Source organism: Thamnophis sirtalis, unplaced genomic scaffold, assembly GCF_051295495.1.
Source record: "Thamnophis sirtalis isolate CommonGarterSnake01/CBP01778 unplaced genomic scaffold, rThaSir2_p1.2 scaffold_1, whole genome shotgun sequence".
In the NCBI taxonomy this organism is placed as follows: Eukaryota; Metazoa; Chordata; class Lepidosauria; order Squamata; family Natricidae; genus Thamnophis; species Thamnophis sirtalis.
The window spans coordinates 83,957,820-83,977,394 of record NW_028261381.1 but is presented as its reverse complement, the minus strand read 5'-3'; the positions used below and the strand labels follow the sequence as shown (position 1 = coordinate 83,977,394).

The 19,575-nt window shown below is 33.3% G+C and overlaps 1 protein-coding gene across 2 annotated transcripts in view; it reads left to right on the top strand.

Moving 5' to 3' along the window:
• Positions 1 to 19,575, top strand: part of SBF2 (SET binding factor 2) — a 213,698-nt gene that overhangs the window by 114,010 nt on the left and 80,113 nt on the right. For both annotated transcript variants that reach the window (XM_014051691.2, XM_014051690.2), the window contains exons 7-16: positions 2,895 to 3,027; positions 4,534 to 4,642; positions 5,793 to 5,906; positions 9,184 to 9,261; positions 10,214 to 10,327; positions 13,555 to 13,683; positions 14,375 to 14,473; positions 15,256 to 15,460; positions 17,801 to 17,910; positions 18,725 to 18,874. In XM_014051691.2, the coding sequence (XP_013907166.2) occupies positions 2,895 to 3,027; positions 4,534 to 4,642; positions 5,793 to 5,906; positions 9,184 to 9,261; positions 10,214 to 10,327; positions 13,555 to 13,683; positions 14,375 to 14,473; positions 15,256 to 15,460; positions 17,801 to 17,910; positions 18,725 to 18,874 (1,241 nt within the window). The remainder of the gene's footprint in view (positions 1 to 2,894; positions 3,028 to 4,533; positions 4,643 to 5,792; positions 5,907 to 9,183; positions 9,262 to 10,213; positions 10,328 to 13,554; positions 13,684 to 14,374; positions 14,474 to 15,255; positions 15,461 to 17,800; positions 17,911 to 18,724; positions 18,875 to 19,575) is intronic.

The window sequence follows — 19,575 nt, the reverse complement described above, 5'->3', positions numbered from 1 at the left end:
AGGGAGGACAGTGGTGGAGAGAATGCAGATTGATTATAAAGAACACTGGGAATAATTATCACATGAGCTAGCTGATGGTAGTGTTCAGAGTGTCTTAGGGTAAAAAATGAATTTGGAACTGAAACTCTTCTTGCTTCCTGTTATCCGCTATTTAAGAGACAAGTGTTCTTGAATATCTGTTGTTTACACTTAAAACCTTTGTAAATAAGTTGAAGTAAGGATATAGAAAGATTTGGATAAGATTTTTCAGGAAAATATGAGAACTGGCTAATGTTATTCTAGAAGCATTGCAAATTTGAAGGAGATGGATTTTTCCCCTTTATTTGAAATCTACTGTTGAAATATAAGTATAATCTTCATTATCATTGTACTTAAATACAACAAAATTGGTGGTAAAGCTTCTAAATTTTTCCAAGTATGTGTTAATTAGCACAAGAACCAAATACTGTGTTACTATTAGTTGCAAAAAGGAAGTAGCAGTAAACATAGTTGGTTTTAGAGTAATATCATACTTGACTTCATTAAGATTTCAAATATAATTAAAAATGTCCATGGGGGAGAGAGGAAAATTTTGACCATTAGGAGATAACATTTATTTATCAATTACAAGATTTGGCTAATGTAATGGGAACAGAATAGTTAAAAGAAGTAGTACTATGTTTTCCCAAAACTAAGGGTCTTATTTTCTTTTGACCCCCAAAATAAGCACTTGGCCTTATTTTCAGGGAGATCTTATTATTTTTGAGGTGCAGGAGGTGGTGAGTGTGGTCACCCCATGGCTGCTGCTGTGTTGCAATATTTTCAGGAAGACCTTATTTTCAAGGAGGGCTTATTTTAGTGCATGTGCTCAAAAGCCCGATTGGGCTTATTATCTGGGGAGATCTTATTTTTCAGGGAAACATGGTACCACATGAGATATATGATAATAACAGGGAATGAAACACAGTAATAAATAGACACACACAAAGTTGGAGAAACAGAAGTATGTAAATAATTATTTTTTAAAAAATGGAAGTGTTTGGAGGTTTATTAGTGAAAATTGTTCTTATTTTGTTTCATATATATATATATATATATACTATTTGGGGGGAAGTGAAAATAACAGAAGGAAGAAGTGACAAACAGCTTTTATATTGTAACAGAAAGTTGATTCAGATGAGGCCTTTCTTTCTAGCTCAATACATTTAGTTTTTTATACTGTTTACTTAATCTTGTTTAAGTATTATACTAATTGAGTTTTATATATTCTCTCAGTGTCAGCATTATGGATGGTCACTAGTGATGGAATTATGCATCAAATCTTTATTTCAGTTATCAGCCAGTGTTACATAATCAACCCAACAAAGATTAGAGTTAAATAGCTAAATCCAGAAACTCTGGGCTTCAATATGAATTCATTCAGATAACAGAATAGCGGAAAATATGAATTTTAGAAATTTAGCATTCACAGGGCAGGGCAACCAGCAATGTCAAAATGGCAGCTGTCGTTTGGCAATTAAAGCCCCGCCTTTTAAATTTTTTGTTGTACACACCTAAAAAGGGGAATCTAATTACAACTACCATTTTGTGCTGTCATCTCTGCAGTGGCCTCTGTATCAATTCCTGCTTGGTTGAAAAAATACTAGAGCTCTACCTTATGAATTATCCTCACAATAAAAAAGAATTCATTCCCTCATACACTTAGCAAAGAGAAATGATTTGAAAATATATAGGATTGGGATAGTGGCATTCCTCGGAGATGAAGGAGACACTATAGCCTCTAACACAAGGCTAAAAATATTCCAGGTAACCACTAGATAGTAGCAAAGGGGTAGTTCTTCCTGTAGTCATTTAATGTCATCCAGATATTTGCAGTCCATACCTAGTAGCATTACATTCATTACCTTTACCTTTGAAAAACCTTCTCAGAGCTACAGGTAGTCCTCAGCTTAACAACTATTTGTTTAGTCATCACTTGAAGTTACACAGCACTGAAAAAAGTGATTTGTGACTGTTTTCACACACGACCATTGCAGCACCCTGTAGTCACGTGATCCAAATATGGATATGTATTTATGGCAGTTGCAATGTCCTGGGGTCATTGATCATGTTTTGTGACCTTCTGACAAGCAAGGTCAATAGGGAAACAAGATTCATCTAACAAAAATGTTACTAACTTAACAATTGCAGTATTTCACTTAACCATTGTGGCAAGAAAGGTCTTAAATTGAGACAAAATTCATTTAATATCTAAAATTGTTTTAATTTTAAAGGGTGGCCTCAGAATTATAAATTCTTAGAAAAGTTTTGGCAGTTCTTTTGCTCTATTTTTACTGGTGTCTGATTCATTAGACAATCACAATTAATGAAAAAGTTTGTTAGATTTTTCAACCAGCTAATCTTCAGTCACTTTGTAGAAAGTATGTTGGATTTTTTAAAAACTCATAATTATTAATGTAAGTTTTTCAGATAAGCTCAGAGATACTTTTTTCCTCACAAGAGCAGCCTAATTTGTTTGGAATTCTGATTTTGTAAGATTGAGCTATTCTATAAGATTGTGCTGTTAATACTTGTTCGATAAACTACAATAACCACTTAAATGGCTTTTAGATTAATAAATAACAGAACAAAACACATTTGAAGTAATTATTGAGCAATGTTGGAAAATGGGATCAAATATACTGAAAGATATCCAATTTCTATGTCATATTGTAATATGGAAATAATAATAGAATAATGCAGACATGTCAAAGAACAAATGAAAGAACTCAGAAATAAGATCTCCAAAACACAGAATATTATCACATATTTTTCTAAAGTAATTCCAATAATAGTCAATTAATACATCATAACTGTCATTCTTTTGTTATTGCAATAAGTCTATATATTTTAAAACTTGTGTATCTTTTTTTAAGGAATTCAAAATGTGCTGAATCTCTTCTGTGCAGTCCTTACAGAAAACAAAGTCCTCTTTCATTCTGCTAGTTTCCAAAGACTAAGTGATGCCTGTAGAGCATTAGAATCATTAATGTTTCCTCTCAAATACAGGTAAAGTTTTTATAATGAGTATACAAAATCTTTATCAATGTGGACCAGTATTTTGTCAAATCTTTTATTTACCATTCCTTTTCATTTAGGACTGCCCTAATCTAGAACTTTTAGAGACATATTGCAAAATAGTACATCACACATATATCCCTCAGTGTTTTGCGATCTGACTTGTTTTATTTTAATTCATTTGAAATACAAGTCAAAGGGCCTTCACAGAAATGTTAAGTTTCAATATGAGGGCTGCAAGTGTCTTTTTAAATAAATCGTTTATCCACTAAAACCAGATTTCTAGTATATAAATCTAATACTATTCTTCACATTATAGAGGTTATAAATGCTGCTATAGTTATTTGATTTCTGAAACGATTGAACCTTCTGTATAGTCCAGCTATGTGATGTGCCAGGTAGCCCGGCTGCTTCTTTTTCCAATATTAAAAGCCCTTAATTAAGGCTATTGATTTTGTGACACATGCTAAAGGCGTCGTGTGCAAAAGTGAGATCCAAAACCCAATTACAACAGCATAATGTTCAATTCCACTGCCAATAGCTAAGCCACCTGTCCCATTATAAAGAAGAAACAAGCTCATGGATATTGTCTGCCCAATTTATTGATCTATTGACAAGTTCAACCATTCATGATTATCATAAAAATCGTAAAATGCACAAGTTCAATATGTGTATTCAATCATAGCTTTTGGAGTTTTCAGCACCTCAAAGACCACTGAAACCACCTCAAGCAATATGGTTACTCCCTATGTGTGTAATAATTTACCCATTATTTTACAATAAAATATTTTGACAAGTGATGGAGGTCATGTTATTGGCATAATTCTAGATATGGTGTTCAAATTGTATATTAAAAGTTCTTAGGAGGAAGGGGGAGGGAGGCAGGGGGGAGAATATTGCTAAGTGCCACCTGAATGCAATTTTAGAATTCTTCCTACCTGGATAAGCTTAAATTAATCATTTTGTTTAATATATTTTAAGCTATTGAAATAATTTCTGTATTTAGAGCTATTTCACATATATTTTGTTCTTGCCAGCAAAGTACAGATAAAAACAGCTCAGTTTCAGCTATTTTAACTAATTATTCTTGTTTAAATGTAGATTACAGTTCTTGCTTATCTGTAACTTTTAGATAAATAATGTTTCTCTTGGAAAAATCTAATTTTAAGTATTTTACCTCAATCAGTAGTTGTCTGCATATCTTGTATTCAGACACCATTAATTTTAAAGATTATATTTCAGTCATTCAGTTGAGGAAACTCTAGATACAAAAATGCAGTGAGATGTATTTTATGATATTTTGTTAACCAGAAACTAGAAAATTAAGTTATTTTTGTAAACATTCTACTTATTAAACAAGAAAATGTTTTTTAAAAAAGTAAATAAAACCCAGCCAATATATTTTTGCTGATATAATGGAAATAGTAGAAAGCATGTAAAGTTTCATGTTTAACAAAGTAGAGTGGCTGCATTATTTGTCCTTTCTTTTCTTCGCAGTTACCCATACATTCCAATTTTACCTGCACAACTCTTGGAGGTTCTAAGTTCACCAACACCTTTTATTATTGGTGTACATTCTATCTTCCGTAATGATATTCATGAACTTGTGAGTATATTAAACTGGATTTTATGCCTGATATAACAACTTCATCTAAAATTAAATAAATAATTCTACTCAACAATGGGATATTCTCTTACATTCCTTTCATGCATACTGTGCATCACAAAATCTTAACTAATTGCTACCAGCCATATGTGGTTGGCTCTCATGGGATGAGAAGCCCCATTACGAATGCTATATTAGTCATTGATTGATTACATTTCTATGCCACCCAGTTCTCTGATATAGGAATTCTTAGTGAATCCAGAGAGATTATGTGGGGGGGGGGGGAATAGTACATGGCAACCTTAACTGTAAAAATTTCAAAGTGATACAAATGTATTAGTAACAAACAATATCAAGAAATTGTTACATATCTGATAAATATAAAATGAATATAATGAAGAAAAAGTAGAAACTTTGACAAGAGAAAACCCCATTTGGAAACTATAGTCATAATGTGATTTACGAAGATCAGTATCTCAGCCTTTTGATTTTGAATGGCTTCTGAAATTTTCTACGAGCAGTATAAGAGTAGCACTGAGTAATAATGAGTTTTATAAATAATAGGCAAGTCTGGTAGTGGTTATTCTAGTGGAGCCCTTATTTAAGGGGGAGGTGAACCAGTGACACTGGATGATATTTGAAAATTTTATTTGGAAAAAAGTTCAGTTTATATGGTGAATTAGATCCAGACTTATAAATAAGTAGATTTTATCACCAGGGCTCCTATTTCTCGAATTGTGTTTCTTCTACTTCATGCAGAATCAAAAATTGACTTGAAAAATGACCAAAAGATCATTGGGAAAAACCTGTATTAATATTGCTCTGTCCTTGAAATACGAGGAAGAAATATGAGCCCTTTCTTTAACAAAAGGGCTATCTAAAGTTAGCACTGCAGTGAGATCTGCTCTGCAAAATGACTATATTTACAACTTGGTTAATCAAACATTTTAGATATCAGTCAGAATATTTTAACAATTCCAACCAAAATTTGATTTACTATCAGAATTTTATATTTACATAAATTCAGCCACTCCATATTTCTCAGTGGATATTCAATATTGTTTGGTTTATGGACATTTCAGTATTCTATCTATGTTTAATGATATTCAAGATCATACAAAGTGTTTATTTCTATCTCTGTGTCTTCTAGTTAGATGTAATCATAGCAGACCTAGATGGCGGTACAATTAAAATTCCTGAATGTATTCACCTCTCCCAGCTTCCAGAACCACTGCTCCAGCAGACGCAAACTTCTCTATCTCTAGTAAGTATAATTCCATGATGTAAACATTCATGCACGTTCACCCACCCACATAATTTGCAGATAGCTGACAGCTTTGTTTAGGATGACCACAGCCCACTTGAGTAGAAGGGACTCTGAAGTGCATCTACAGGGCTATGCAAAGGATTTTTTGTGTGGAACAAAATTGCTCAGATTTATTCCCAATTAAATGCCAGCTTTAGTTCAGTTCCTATGGAGGTGCAAAGGTATAGTCCTGCCAAGGAATTGAACTTGTTACATCTAAAGAAGCAGATAGCGTTCTCATGACTGTGAGCTCAGCCAATGCCTATTACACACATGCCCTTCCGGATTGGTAAAGAGTGCTGGGAAGTGACTTACAATTAGGTAAATTATTCTTTGTGAGAGGCAGTGGTTCTCTCCCCCTCCTCAAGAAGCCATTACAATTTTTGTTCAGTATCCCATCTTCCCTTTTTAAAGAAGATTGTTGGAAAGATGATTGTACATAAACTTCAGAGGACCTTGGATGAAGTGAATTATCTGGTATGAGATTGAACTACGATGGTCACAATTTTAGATAACCTCTAGATTCATAACTCTTCTTTGAAGAGCAGGTAGCAATCATAGCTAAAAGAGTATAACTTTGGGTTGTGTGTCAGTTGTGGCCATTACTGGACTAGAAGGCCCTAGACTGAGTCACTCATTCTTGTTCACCTCCTGTATGGATTATTGTAATGTACCCTACATGGTGGTGCCCTTGAAGGGTAACTAGAAGCTTCACCTGGTACAAAATGTATGGCATGGACCATTATGTGTGCATCTAGATCATTGCACATTATACCTTTGCTCTACAAGCTACATTGACTACCAATTTGCTTCTGAGTTCAAGGTACTGATGATGATCTGTAAAGTCTTATAGGTCATGGGGCTAGGGTATTTGAGGGACCACTATACCCCAAGTACATCTACCAAGATCTAGCAGAAGGGGTATGTTGTGGCTCCTGTCTATGAAGGAATGCTATTTGATGGGACCCAAGGGATTAGCTTTTTCTGCTCTAGAGCCCACCATTTGGAACCATCATCTTCCCTAAGGTAAGGTTGGTCCCAATCTTGTTGCCATCTAGCCTAGGTAGTTGGAGACATTGGTGCAGAGTCTGCTAAGTGATTGTACTATTAGAAAAATAAATGGTGCGGTCTCACTGATTATGTTGTTATGGTTTTAATAGTTTTTAGCTTTTATTGGTTTTAATGATTTTCACACTTATTTTTTATTGTTGTTTTGGATTATAAACTTTGTAAGTTGTCCAGAATCACAGCAGTGAAATGGGCAGCTATATAAATTTAATAAATAAGTAAAAATAACCAGTGCAAACCACACCCATATGCCAGCCTACACTTTACCATTTTTTAGCATTCACTCAACGTCTATGCCTTTTATTGGTTTTATTCTTTGGCACCAACATTTATAGTATATAGTTCCAATCTGAACTGATATATAACTCTAATTATCTTAATCAGTAAGATCTTCTAGCATTCTCTCACGTTAGTTTCATACCAAATTTTGTTGTTTTTATATTTATCTAAAGAACCTATGACCTGTTGGGCTATCCTTTGAGAGAAAGATAATGTAGTCTTATGTGACCAGAATAAACATTAAATTTTCCCACTGGATTCTTGTTCTCTCCCCCTCCTTGCCACTTCTCGGTGATATTTGATGTCATTTCTTGATCATGATGCTTCTCCGTCCCCCTCCTTTCCACACTGCACAATTAGGCTGACCATATTCTTGCTGGACATGCCCATTGGCAGTATCTACATAATGTTGATGACAGGGATATTGCAATGACTAGAAAATTGAGAGTAAACTGGTCAGAATATGGTGGTAATTTCAATGCCACAAGAATAACATGTCCTGGATTTTTAATGCATTCTTTAAGATTTGAAGTACAGGAATAGGAGTAACTTCTGACTTCATACCAGTTTCCCCATTGTCTTTGCCTCTGGGAATCTGTCAGGAAGCATCATAAATCATAATCATGCAACTGCGGAGATATTGCAATAATCACAACTTAGCAAGTAAAACTGGTGTGGAAGTTCAATGGAAATTTCCATTTGAAAGAAGTAATGTTTAATAAAGAAGTAATAAAGATATTTTATGCATTCTTTAAGTTAGGGCATTTAAGATATCTTGATTCAAAAATTGTTCTGATATAATGCACTATTTACAGGATACAAACAAAGAACAGGAGAGTTTAGATCCCATTCATTCTGGTGCTCATCATTTTTCCTTCATTTTCAAATCCATTTTAACTGCTCCTTGCTCTCATTGATTACATTATTATTATTAGGTTTTTATCCTACATTTTTATCCTGCATTTATACATGTGCGCACCCACCAACCCACCCACCCACGTACACGCACACACACAGAAAATTACCTAATTTTCCTGACTTCTATATTATTTGCATCTATCTTCTTTTGTACATGTGCATTATATAATACCTTCCTCCACCTCATTTTTCAGCAATATATTTTTCTATAATATATCTTTTTCCTATCTACAGTCTCTTTCGCATCATTATTCCACCAAGCATCCTTTCTGGTAATACCTGTTAGCATAATTTTACATAGTTTTGCCATTCTTTAACATAATTCTTTTCACTCTAAATAGCTTCAACAATTTTTTTTAAATGTTTGCTTTCCATTCATTCCAGTAGGAGATTAAACTACTTTCTAATTATCTACTAATTATTACATTTTATTTATGTTTAAAAATTTTTTTTTTAAAAAAAACCATTGTTGGCTATTAGGGCCATTTTTTTTATTCATTCCTTTCTTCCTAATTCTTCCTTATCTTTTCCTCCTCCTTTTGATTCATTTTAGCAGAAAAAAAGCATTAGACATAGATTAATATAAAATGCATTTAATTGTTGCCATGAAAAGAAATTGGATCAACACAGATAAATCATATTTAAAAACTCTTCTATATGTTTTCTGAGAAGTTTTCCAATAAAGGGATCCTCTTTTGTATAATGTTGATTATTCAATCTGTTTGAGTTTTTCCCCTTTCAAGTTTAAAATCACAGTTAGCTGCTTTGAGTTATGAATGTTTCCTAACTGACTTAATATTTGTTTCTTTGTATTTAGCATCAGACTGAAATAATAAGGATACAAGAATGCAAACATTTGTTAAATTTTCATATGAAATTTAAATGTGGTACAATTTACATTTAAAATATAAAAAATATTTTAAAAACAAATCGAAACCACTTCTTTTAAATTTTGTTCTTGAAATTGTAGGTTTTATATCCAGATTTGGCAACAGCAGATTATGCATTTCCTCCCCCTCGAACCGCTCTGTCACATTCCAAAATGTTGGTAAGACACAATGTTCCCAATGCTGAAATAAACACGAAAATATAGTGTATTTCCATTTCTGTATTTTTCCCAAATACTTTACTTTATGCCATCAAAGATGCTGATCTAAGAAATCTTGCTGGAGCTGATAGGAAAGGGTTAATTCCACTTCCAGCAAGAAAACAAACTATGATTTTGGGCTCAATTGTGGTTGTAAGTTGTGGTTGATACTACTGGTATCAGTCCTATCTTTTAATTATAATTTGAAGCATTACGGCAGTATCCCATCTCTGATGCCTGAATTAAATTTACTTTCCACAGTTAGTATCAATGTAAAGTTTATGGGAAAATGCAATATTGATGAAAATTGAAACTGAACTGAGCTATATCAAAAGTACCGTGCCAGTGTCCTTAAAGGTGAGGTTTATACCTGAATAATTGAAGTTCTTGCAATCAATTATGGGGGAATATAAGCAAGCTGTTCACATGGGAATTTTAATTTTAATATCATATTGTGATATTTTTAGCCCTTTCAGAATTTTAATGACTAGATTTGGGGAACAGTGGATGCATTTTGAATATCCATTCATAAAGGTATACTGGTGAAATTTGGGGAACAGTGGATGCATTTTGAATATCCATTCATAAAGGTATACTGGTGAAATTTCTTCCAATCAGTCTTCTAGATTCCAGGACCGTTGTTTCTTTTGCTACACATGCAACTTCCAAGCAAATAATGGCTACAGCCACATGCCATTTTTATTGTTTTAAGTATGTTTTCTTGGTCTCTGTGGAACCCATTTTGCTTCCTATTTTTTAATTTGAAAAAAATTAAAATAGATTAATCTCTGGTGGGGCTTGAAACCTGTATGGTGTCAAGAAAGATGTTGTCAATCCATTGGGATCTCAATCTACTGATGAATTAGTTGGGAAACCTTATTTGCGTATTATAACAGTTTGATGTCTTTCTTAGGATAAAGAGGTGCGAGGAGTCTTTCTTAGATTATTTGCACAACTTTTCCAAGGATATAGATCTTGTCTTCAGCTAATCAGGATTCATTCAGAACCAGTGATAAACTTTCATAAGGTAACAATAAAGTTGAACCTAATAGCTTATAAATAATATTGCATTTTTAAAGGTTAAAATAATAAAAATACTATTAGTTCAATAAGTTCCTTGATCTAGTCTGAAATTTTAAAATAATCCAGTTTCTCTTTTTGTGTAAATGGAACTTCTGAATATGTTAGCTGCAAATCCAACGGTATTTTATTAGGTAAATGGATAATAAACAAACAACTTGTAGAATATTTTTCCTTTCTACCAAAAATAATATATCTAATTGCTATATCTAGGATATAAATCTGAAATGGAACCTAGGGGAAACAGTAATTCCAAAATGTAATTCTTACATTTAGTTTCCATTTAACCAAAAATGCTGTTTCCTCATGTTTCCTTTTTGCTTTGAGTTGGTGTTGACTCTTGACAAGTCAACTGGACTACCTGGACTAGTCTTTGCAGTTTTGTTGACAAAAGTTTGGAAGTGGGTCGCTATTGCCTATTCACTTTATACTAGATCAGAAGTACTCTGCTGGACAATACAGATGCATTATTACAGGGACATGATACGTTTTACTGCACTTGTTTAAATCCTTTTGTTCAGTACCTTGAGCAATAGAGATACAGTGTTCATATCTTTAATAAGGCAGAACCATAGGTATATTAAATAGTATAATAGTATAATAGTATAACAATAGATCTGGTTTAGAATCTAGGACTGTCTGCATACTTCCTGTGAGTGCTGACTGTACTTCTGATCAGGGCAACTAACAATATCATCATTATCATTATTCGTAAGAATGCTGTGATTATATGTTATGATTTATAGTAACTGGGATGTTCTATATAGCATTGCATCAGTTTCCAAAAAACGATTTGCCCTTGTGACAATGCTTGTATATTTCTTATTTGTTTTCCCAAGTTAGATAGGAATGTACCCAGTACAATAGGCCCAGAGTCTTTATTTATCATTTGGATACATGCCTGAATAGTTGAAGCTGCTACACCATCAGATTATAAGCAAGTTGTCATTAGGGAGAGGAAAGAAGGAATCTGAGATTCAAATTAACTGTTTCTTGAAAATAATAGTCTGTTTGACACTTGGTATCACCTGATGCTAAAATTCCTGAAGTTAATGCTGATCTAATTGAGTTTTGTTACTTACTCCCAAAGTAATTTCAAGTCCTGCTCTGATACTTCATTCTGCAATTGGTACAGATCAGAACCACATTCCATAGATTTAGTCTTCTACTGTAGGACCCAGCCAGATGCATCTTTAATGGATGAGACAATCTGAATTGCCAAGCGACCCAATATGGTGGCAGGTAGCTAGTACTATCTCTCCTTCCAAAAGGATCTTCTGACTGACTGAAATAAGAGAAATTTCTCACAAAGTGGAATTTTCCCTATCCAGCACAAGTAATTAAGGTTGCCTCTAAAGCTCTTTCCACTCTGTACTCAGTTTTTCCATTGATATTTTTTATATTATCTGGCAAATTGTTTCTGCATATAGCTTTTCTATAAATTGTTATATTTTTTTCTCAGCTCCTCAGTCAAAAATTTGAGGCTACTGTGTAAATGTTGTGTGTTTGGTGCCAAATTTAACTCCATTATAGAATCTGTGTTCTTCTTCCAGCTAACTACAAAGCCCAAATCTATGACAATTGCCTTTTAATAAATAACTTTTATTATTTATTTCCTGTTTCTGAGCCAATAAGTTATTTGTATCTCATGTAGATTCTGCTTTATCTTGTTTGGCTTTGAAACCGTGGTTCTAATCATAACTATAGTCTGGACACTATCAATTGGCACACCTATCATCTCAATTGATTTTTTTTAATGATCTTTGTGATGATCATCATGTACTGTTAGGTATTCAAGCTTGTAAGTGTCATTTGATTGAGTAACTCTCTGTCTAATACTGCCATAGATCACCTGCTAAACTTACTGCCTGTGAGCACTGAGACTATAAAGAAATATAGCAAGTTATCTGTAATTGGAGTTGGCTTACCAATTTTTTTCTCCAGTTCTCAGTATTGTGGCCTATTTTTCACAACTTGCTATTTCAATATGAGTAGGATTCTTGGTGTGATCTTGCAGGATCCAGTGTCCAGCCAAAATTCTCAGCTTTTGCAAGTTCTGTAAAGGTGGTTTGTACTAATGAATAGCAATAGCAATAGCAGTTAGACTTATATACCGCTTCATAGGGCTTTCAGCCCTCTCTAAGCGGTTTACAGAGTCAGCATATCACCCCCAACAACAGTCTGGGTCCTCATTTCACCCACCTCGGAAGGATGGAAGGCTGAGTCAACCTTGAGCCGGTGAGATTTGAACCACTGAACTGCAGATAGCAGTCAGCTGAAGTGGCCTGCAGTACTGCACTCTAACCACTGCGCCACCTCGGTACAGTATGTTTGAATGTAAAGATGAGTGCACAAAGAACCATGGTTAGCAACCTGCTGAGATGGTTAAAAATATTGTGCCTCCTAGTAGAGATTAGGAATGAATAATATGCTTTATGTTAGATGTTAATTCATGATCCAATGAATAGTTTCGTAAAATGAACCAGATGGCTCCAGCAAGTGAGCCAAAATGCATTCCATAAAGAGGAATAAACAAAAACGAAGAAATATCTGACCATGGGGGGAAACTCTTTTTGACCTCAACTGGATTGTGAACATGAAGCAAAATTCATCCACCAAGTTGTTTTTCTAATCGAAAATTTTCTTGGCTGTTTAGCAGCAATCTTCCCCCACCCTTTGTTCCTTCTTCATTTGTCTCATCACATGTTCTGATGCCCTAGAGGAAGGTAAAGGGTTGTGTGGAGATGCCATGTGTTAGGTGAGCTAAGCACATTGGCTTGTATCTCAAGAGACAGAAGTCCAGATTTGAATTGATAGGGCAAATAAAGTTATCTAATCTAGTTTTTATATCATTTTTATGTTTTTAATGATCACCCAGCTGTTAAATAGATTCTGTATGTAGCCATTTTACATCTTACCTTGCATAATTTAAGTTTATTGAGAGAAAGCAGATTTCTGAATGCATTCCAAGCATATTTGGAATGCACATTTGTGTGCATTCATGGAAAGTTTTCTGTTTTTACAGCAACCTTGATGTTATGGTAATTCATGGTTTGGTTTTATTAAAAACATTAAACACATTGTTCTTTTTTGAATTTTACAGTCTATTTTAACCTTCCTTTTTTTCTTCGTGTTTCTGATAAAGTATTAGTTACAATTTATTTTTATTTGCAGGCAGCTTTCTTAAGCCAACGGGGCTTAATTGAGAATGATTTCCTTACCAAAATTCTGAATGGAATGGCATTTGCAGGATTTGTGTCAGAGAGAGGTCCTCCATATAGATCCTGCGATCTCTTTGATGAGGTAGAACATATACATATATGTATATACATATATTTTAAAAGTTAATTGTGAAACTTGAGAGAAAATATTTAATTTGTTTGAGGTTTTTTTGTTTTGTTTTAGTTTTTGGTTGCATTACTTTTGCAAAATAGTTTCGAGTGAATTAGCTTAAAAGGGTAATTATGGGCGTGTATTAATTTTTGTTTTCAAAATATTTGATTGAATATTTTTAAAACATATTATTTTTCCTAAGAACAGATATCAGGGGGAATTGTCACTGGTAAGATAAATATATGCAAATAGTTTACAATATTTGTCATAATAAAAAAATTGTTGACCATTTTAAAATTTAAAACTGATAATATTATTTTATTATTCGTAGGCTTTTTTAACAAACTTTCAATGAAATATGAGAATTTGTTAGGAGAGCAAACTTGGAAAATTTAACCAAGTGTGAAAAAAGGGGCCATTAAATATTTTAATATTTCTTTCACTATTAGTATTCATTATATGCTTTTCTGAATACTTAATTTGGTGCACCCAAAATGTCAAGTTTATTATTGTTTGAATTATTAACAATTATGGAACATGCATGCAAAATAAAAATGGGAATGAATTATTAAAATTGGTATATAAATATTTTTAGGGGCTATGTAAAAATACTATCTAAAAGCTGCCTTTTTATCAACAAAAATATGCTTTATTTTTAAAGCTGGTAGCATTTGAAGTAGAGCGAATTAAATCTGAGGAGAGCAATTCATTAAAAGTGTTAAAACATATCCGAGAACTTGCAGAACAGCTATTGAAAAATGTAAGTACAGTGTATTTTTATGATATAATTCATTAATATTTCATTGTAAATAATTGTAAGTTAAAGATGCACAAAGCTGCTTTCAGTTATATAAATCAATTACAAAGTTAAAAGTATAATTCTTAAGTAAGCAATGGTCTTTTTTAATTACTACATTTGGTAAAAAAATCTATTTGATATGCAACAGATCCTTGGGTTATGAAACCTTAAGGCAAAGTCATGTCAAAAAGAGGAATTGTTATTATTTTCTTCATTAATTGTTTTCTTATAGTTACAGTATGTAAAACACAGAGAAATTTGGGAGTTGGGGAGCTTCTAAATTGAAAAAAAAAATACTTTTCATCTCTGTTTCATGTCAGTCTATCTACCCTTTTTCAGCCCGAGAAATTTTATTTCTCATTATAATACAATTTACATTTTATTTTGTTGTTACCTATCACTGTATAATATTGATGTACTGTAATTATGCTATTCCATTTTATGATTTAATTTTGGTCATCAATAGATGATGTTTTATTGGAAAGTCTGCAAAGAATATTTAAAATATAAGATAAAATAAAGTGATTATCAATTGTTAAACTGTTTGGTTTCCATACATACATACCCAAAATTAATTTTTGCTTTTATTTCAAGACAAGTGTGGTATTATCCTTCAATGCATTTATTATTAATAAAGAATCATTAATGACACTTTATTAATAAATATTTTGGCAAGCAAATTGTTTAAATAAATAAATAGTTTACATCCCTGAATACAAATACTCTTTATTTAATGTCTGCAGGAGAATCCAAATCCTCATATGACATTCCAAAAAGTTCCACGACCTACAGAAGGATCTCATCTACGAGTTCATGTACTTCCTTTCCCCAGGATTAATGAAAGTCAGGTTCAGGATTTAATTCAGGAAAATGTGATTAAAAACCAAAGTGCACCGTCTGCTTCTCGCATTGAAAGGAAATGTGTGGTTCCTGCTGGCCCACCTGTTGGTATGAGAGTTAGCCATGTTTTATTCAATTAAGTCAAATTGAGAACTGTTTTGAAATCTCCAATTAATCCCCCTGACTTTTCAAAGACCATTTAAGACCTTGATAACATTCTGAGAAATATAAAAGATAGTGCCAGTTTTTGTTATTCTTTTTAATGGCGTTTGAGAATAGGAATTATAAGTCTCCGTAATCAATGACAACCATTCTCAACTTTAAAAGTCCTAAAAATGATCCTAATTGCCATAAGAAGAAATATTTGAGACATTATTGGGGGAGGGGGGGAGATAGGATGGGAGTGGTTTACAAAAAAGTAGAAATCCTACTCTTTCAGAAGCATCCCATTTGAGAAATTAAATGCCCTGGACCAGCTGGAATAACCAAATTAGTGTGGTCTAGAGGAGAAACAGGAAGTTTTCAAATTGGTAGGTTTTATACAAATCTCTTTATCTTTTATAACTTCCCATTCTTATTGGAGAACCCCAAACTTCAAGCAAAGGATTAAAACTTTACCAGAAACTAGATTTTACTTTTCTATTCTTCATTTGAAACAAAAAGAAAAACAAAAAATGTCAAACAAATCTCATCACCAAAGTTAAACCATCCTGCTCCTAAATTTCAGTGGCAGTCTTTTGATTCTAGTACATCATTTTTTCATAGATTTCCCCCCTTTCCCCATGTATGTACTGATTAAATTTCTATATCACCCATCTCACTGATACAGTGAATCTAGGTGGCTCACAATGTAATGAAAAGTAGAAAGAATTAGAAAACAATTAAAATGAGAAAAATTGAACAGAAAAACTAAACGCCAAGATAATAGGTGGCCATGGGGTGAAGTTCTTCTCTAGCCAGTCAGCTGCTTCCAACATAGCAGGGCCTTGTTGGAGACCAAGGCCAAGTGACAGAGACAGATACTTCCAGAAGGCTGGGAGTGTATGTGCAGACCTCACCTCCCATTAGAGAATATTCCAGAGGATGGGAGCCACAGCAGAAAAGGGCTGCTCTGGACCCTGCCAACTGAAATCCTTTGGTTGATGAGATCTGAAGTAGGCCCTGTCTGCTGAATGAGTGGGGTGGGCTAGTCGCATCAGAATGAGTAGGTGAGACTGGATGAGATGCTTCTTCAGATACAAATATCGATGTTTGGACTCCATAATAATATGTATATTTGATTTTTATAAAATGCTACAAAGTATCTATTTCTATTTCCCATTTAACTAGGACTTGAAAGCTGTTTGATATGTATAATCATATCAATTCCTAAGGTTAGGATTTAATATATTAATACATAATATATTTGGGTTCTTCCTTATATATTGTGATGAGACACAAGATAACAATTGTGAAGAACTTCCTGAATTTTTGCCAATAAAGTATTGCTCCAAGATGCAAAATGTCCTATATAGAGCCTTCAAATATTAAGAAGCAGGCAACTCTAATGTGACATTGCCACAGAGAAACTCTTTTTTATTAGTACTGATGATATTCAGCATACATTAATTCGTCCTTATCCCTTTTAATACTGTTTTTTGAAATTAGAGGTATCCTATACAGGTAGTACTTGACCTCTGACCACAATTGAGCCCAACATTTTGTTGTTAAGTGAGAAAGTTGTTAAATGAGTTTTGACTCATTTTACAATCTTTCCTGCCACCGTTGTTAAGTGAATCACTGCAGTTGTTAAGTTAGTAAAACAGTTGTTAAGTGAATCTGGCTTCCCCATTGACTTGGCTTGTCAGAAGGTGGCAAAAGGTGAACACAAGACCCTGGGACACTGCAAACATCATAAATATGAGTTAGTTCCAAGTGTCCAAATTTTGATTACATGACCATGTGGATGCTGCAATGGTCATAAGTGTAAAAAATTGTCCTAAATCACTTTTTTTAAATTCTGTTGTAACTTTGAACAGTCACTTAAAAATGATTGTATTATATGCCTCTTCTTTTGTTCTGGAAATTAATGGACTAATGCAAATTTTTATACTACCAAAATTTATATGGAATTTGTAATGAAATTTTTAAAATTAGAAATTTTGTTTATATATATATATATATATCTTACAAATTTACAGTTTTTCTTTATAACAGACAGACTTAAATTCTGCTAATATAATAATATGTAAATCCATATACAGTATGATTATACATTAAGAATTAATACTGGAAAATATTTGTATCTGTCCTTGTGTGCTTCTAATAGAAACACATGTACAAAATAAAACCTTGGTATGTAGAAACAATCTTTGGAATGTTTCCATTATAATAACCTTTTAGTGATGGTAGTTTTAAAATAAATGGCTTCACATATGTTTCTATTTCATTATTTTCTTTTCTTTTTAGTTTCCATAGTAGAAAAGTCAAGCACAGTTTTCAACAGTGCGCAAAGACTGGAAGTTGTTAGAAATTGCATCTCTTTTATATTTGAAAATAAACTTTTGGAGACTGAAAAGGTAATATGATTTGTTAAATTCTTTGACGGGCTTTTCCAAGTTGCTAAAACATACCATACATGTTAAGAGATGAGCTCTTTCTAGTCCTTTAAAACTTACAGTAACTCTACTTTTATATATCTGTTAGCCTTTTCAGTTCCTACTGCAAGTATTAGAGATAAAAGAAATATACTGTCTCTAAAGAAATAAGCAAAATTGTTTGGCATCACAGTCTCACCTCCATTTCTTTTTCTATCCCTTCTACTGAATTATTAGTTTATTTAATACTGAGAGATATGTTCCCTGCTTTGTATTTTTCTCTTAAATGAAATGCAAGCTCCTCACCCAACCTTGAATACTTCATTTTCAACTTAAAGAGCAATTGAGAACCAAACTAATTTACCTCATAGATTGTTTTTTTAAAGGAAACTTTTTAAGGTTTTTTGTAAATTTTGCTGATGTTATGGCTAATTGTACAACATACAATATTTGCCTTTTTCATAACAGTCCTCAAACATATGGAAAAGAACTTGTGGTTTCTGATCCTTACTTTTGTGAATCCAATATATTCTTTGTGCTTAGGGCATAACTAAGACCTTGCTTGATAATTGCTTGATTCTACACCTCCTGCTTTATTATTTAAACTTATGTTTAATTATGAAATAAACTATCCAGACACAAAAATCAGAATTCAGTCAGTAGTTTAATAGGGACAATTCATATCAAGATTGCTGGTGGAGCTTATTCTGTAATACTACAGAATATTAGCATAAAAACATAATTTAAAGTTAGGATTCTTTTAATTTCTTACTTTTGCTAGCATTCTTGTCTTTAGACCTTGCCTGCTGCACTGAGAGCTCTCAAAGGAAAAGCAGCTCGCCAATGTTTGACTCAGGAACTAAGCCTCCACGTTCAGCAAAACCGTGCAATTCTGGATCATCAGCAGTTTGATTACATAATACGAATGATGAACTGTACTTTGCAGGTACATGCATTTAGCCGTATTTTGGTTTCTTTGTGGTACTTCTAGCTTGCTCTGTGTATTTTGCCATATCTAAACTATAAATTATATGTAAAATATAAGTTTTTTTCTTGGAGTTCATTGTTCTTTCTCCAAAGTTAGTGGAGACAGCGGTCATGCATGGGTTAACTCAGTCAGTAACCAATAGAACTGAGTCTACCAAAGTGATGTCATCGCCTCTGAGGAGCATGCTCCCTCTTTTTTAGACTCAGTTCGATTGGAACTTTCTTAATTTTCCTTAAGAAATGCAATTGCCACATTTCATGTTTTGGTTGCAGTTAAGCACCTCATTACAAGAGTGCTTTCCTAGTTGTTACCATCTTTACCATCTTTCTTTCACTCATTTGTATCTTTTTCTCTCAGCACTCAGCTGCAATTGTTAGTCTGCCTTTACAGAATTCATGAAAAGAACACTGTCAGACCTTTGGAAGCATGGAAGCAGTGAAGATACTGGAGTGGCAAAGGCCCAGGCCTACTGCTATGCCAGTATTGCATTGCTCATACATCTATAAAGGAAGTCTTCAATTGATTAAGGAACTATTCTTATATGTCCAAGAATTTTTCTCAATGAAATTAGTTTATTGCAACCTTCACTGGTTGGCTAGCACAGAAACCGTAAATTCCTGGAAAATCACTGGAATGGCTTGGGAACCTACTGTACTGTG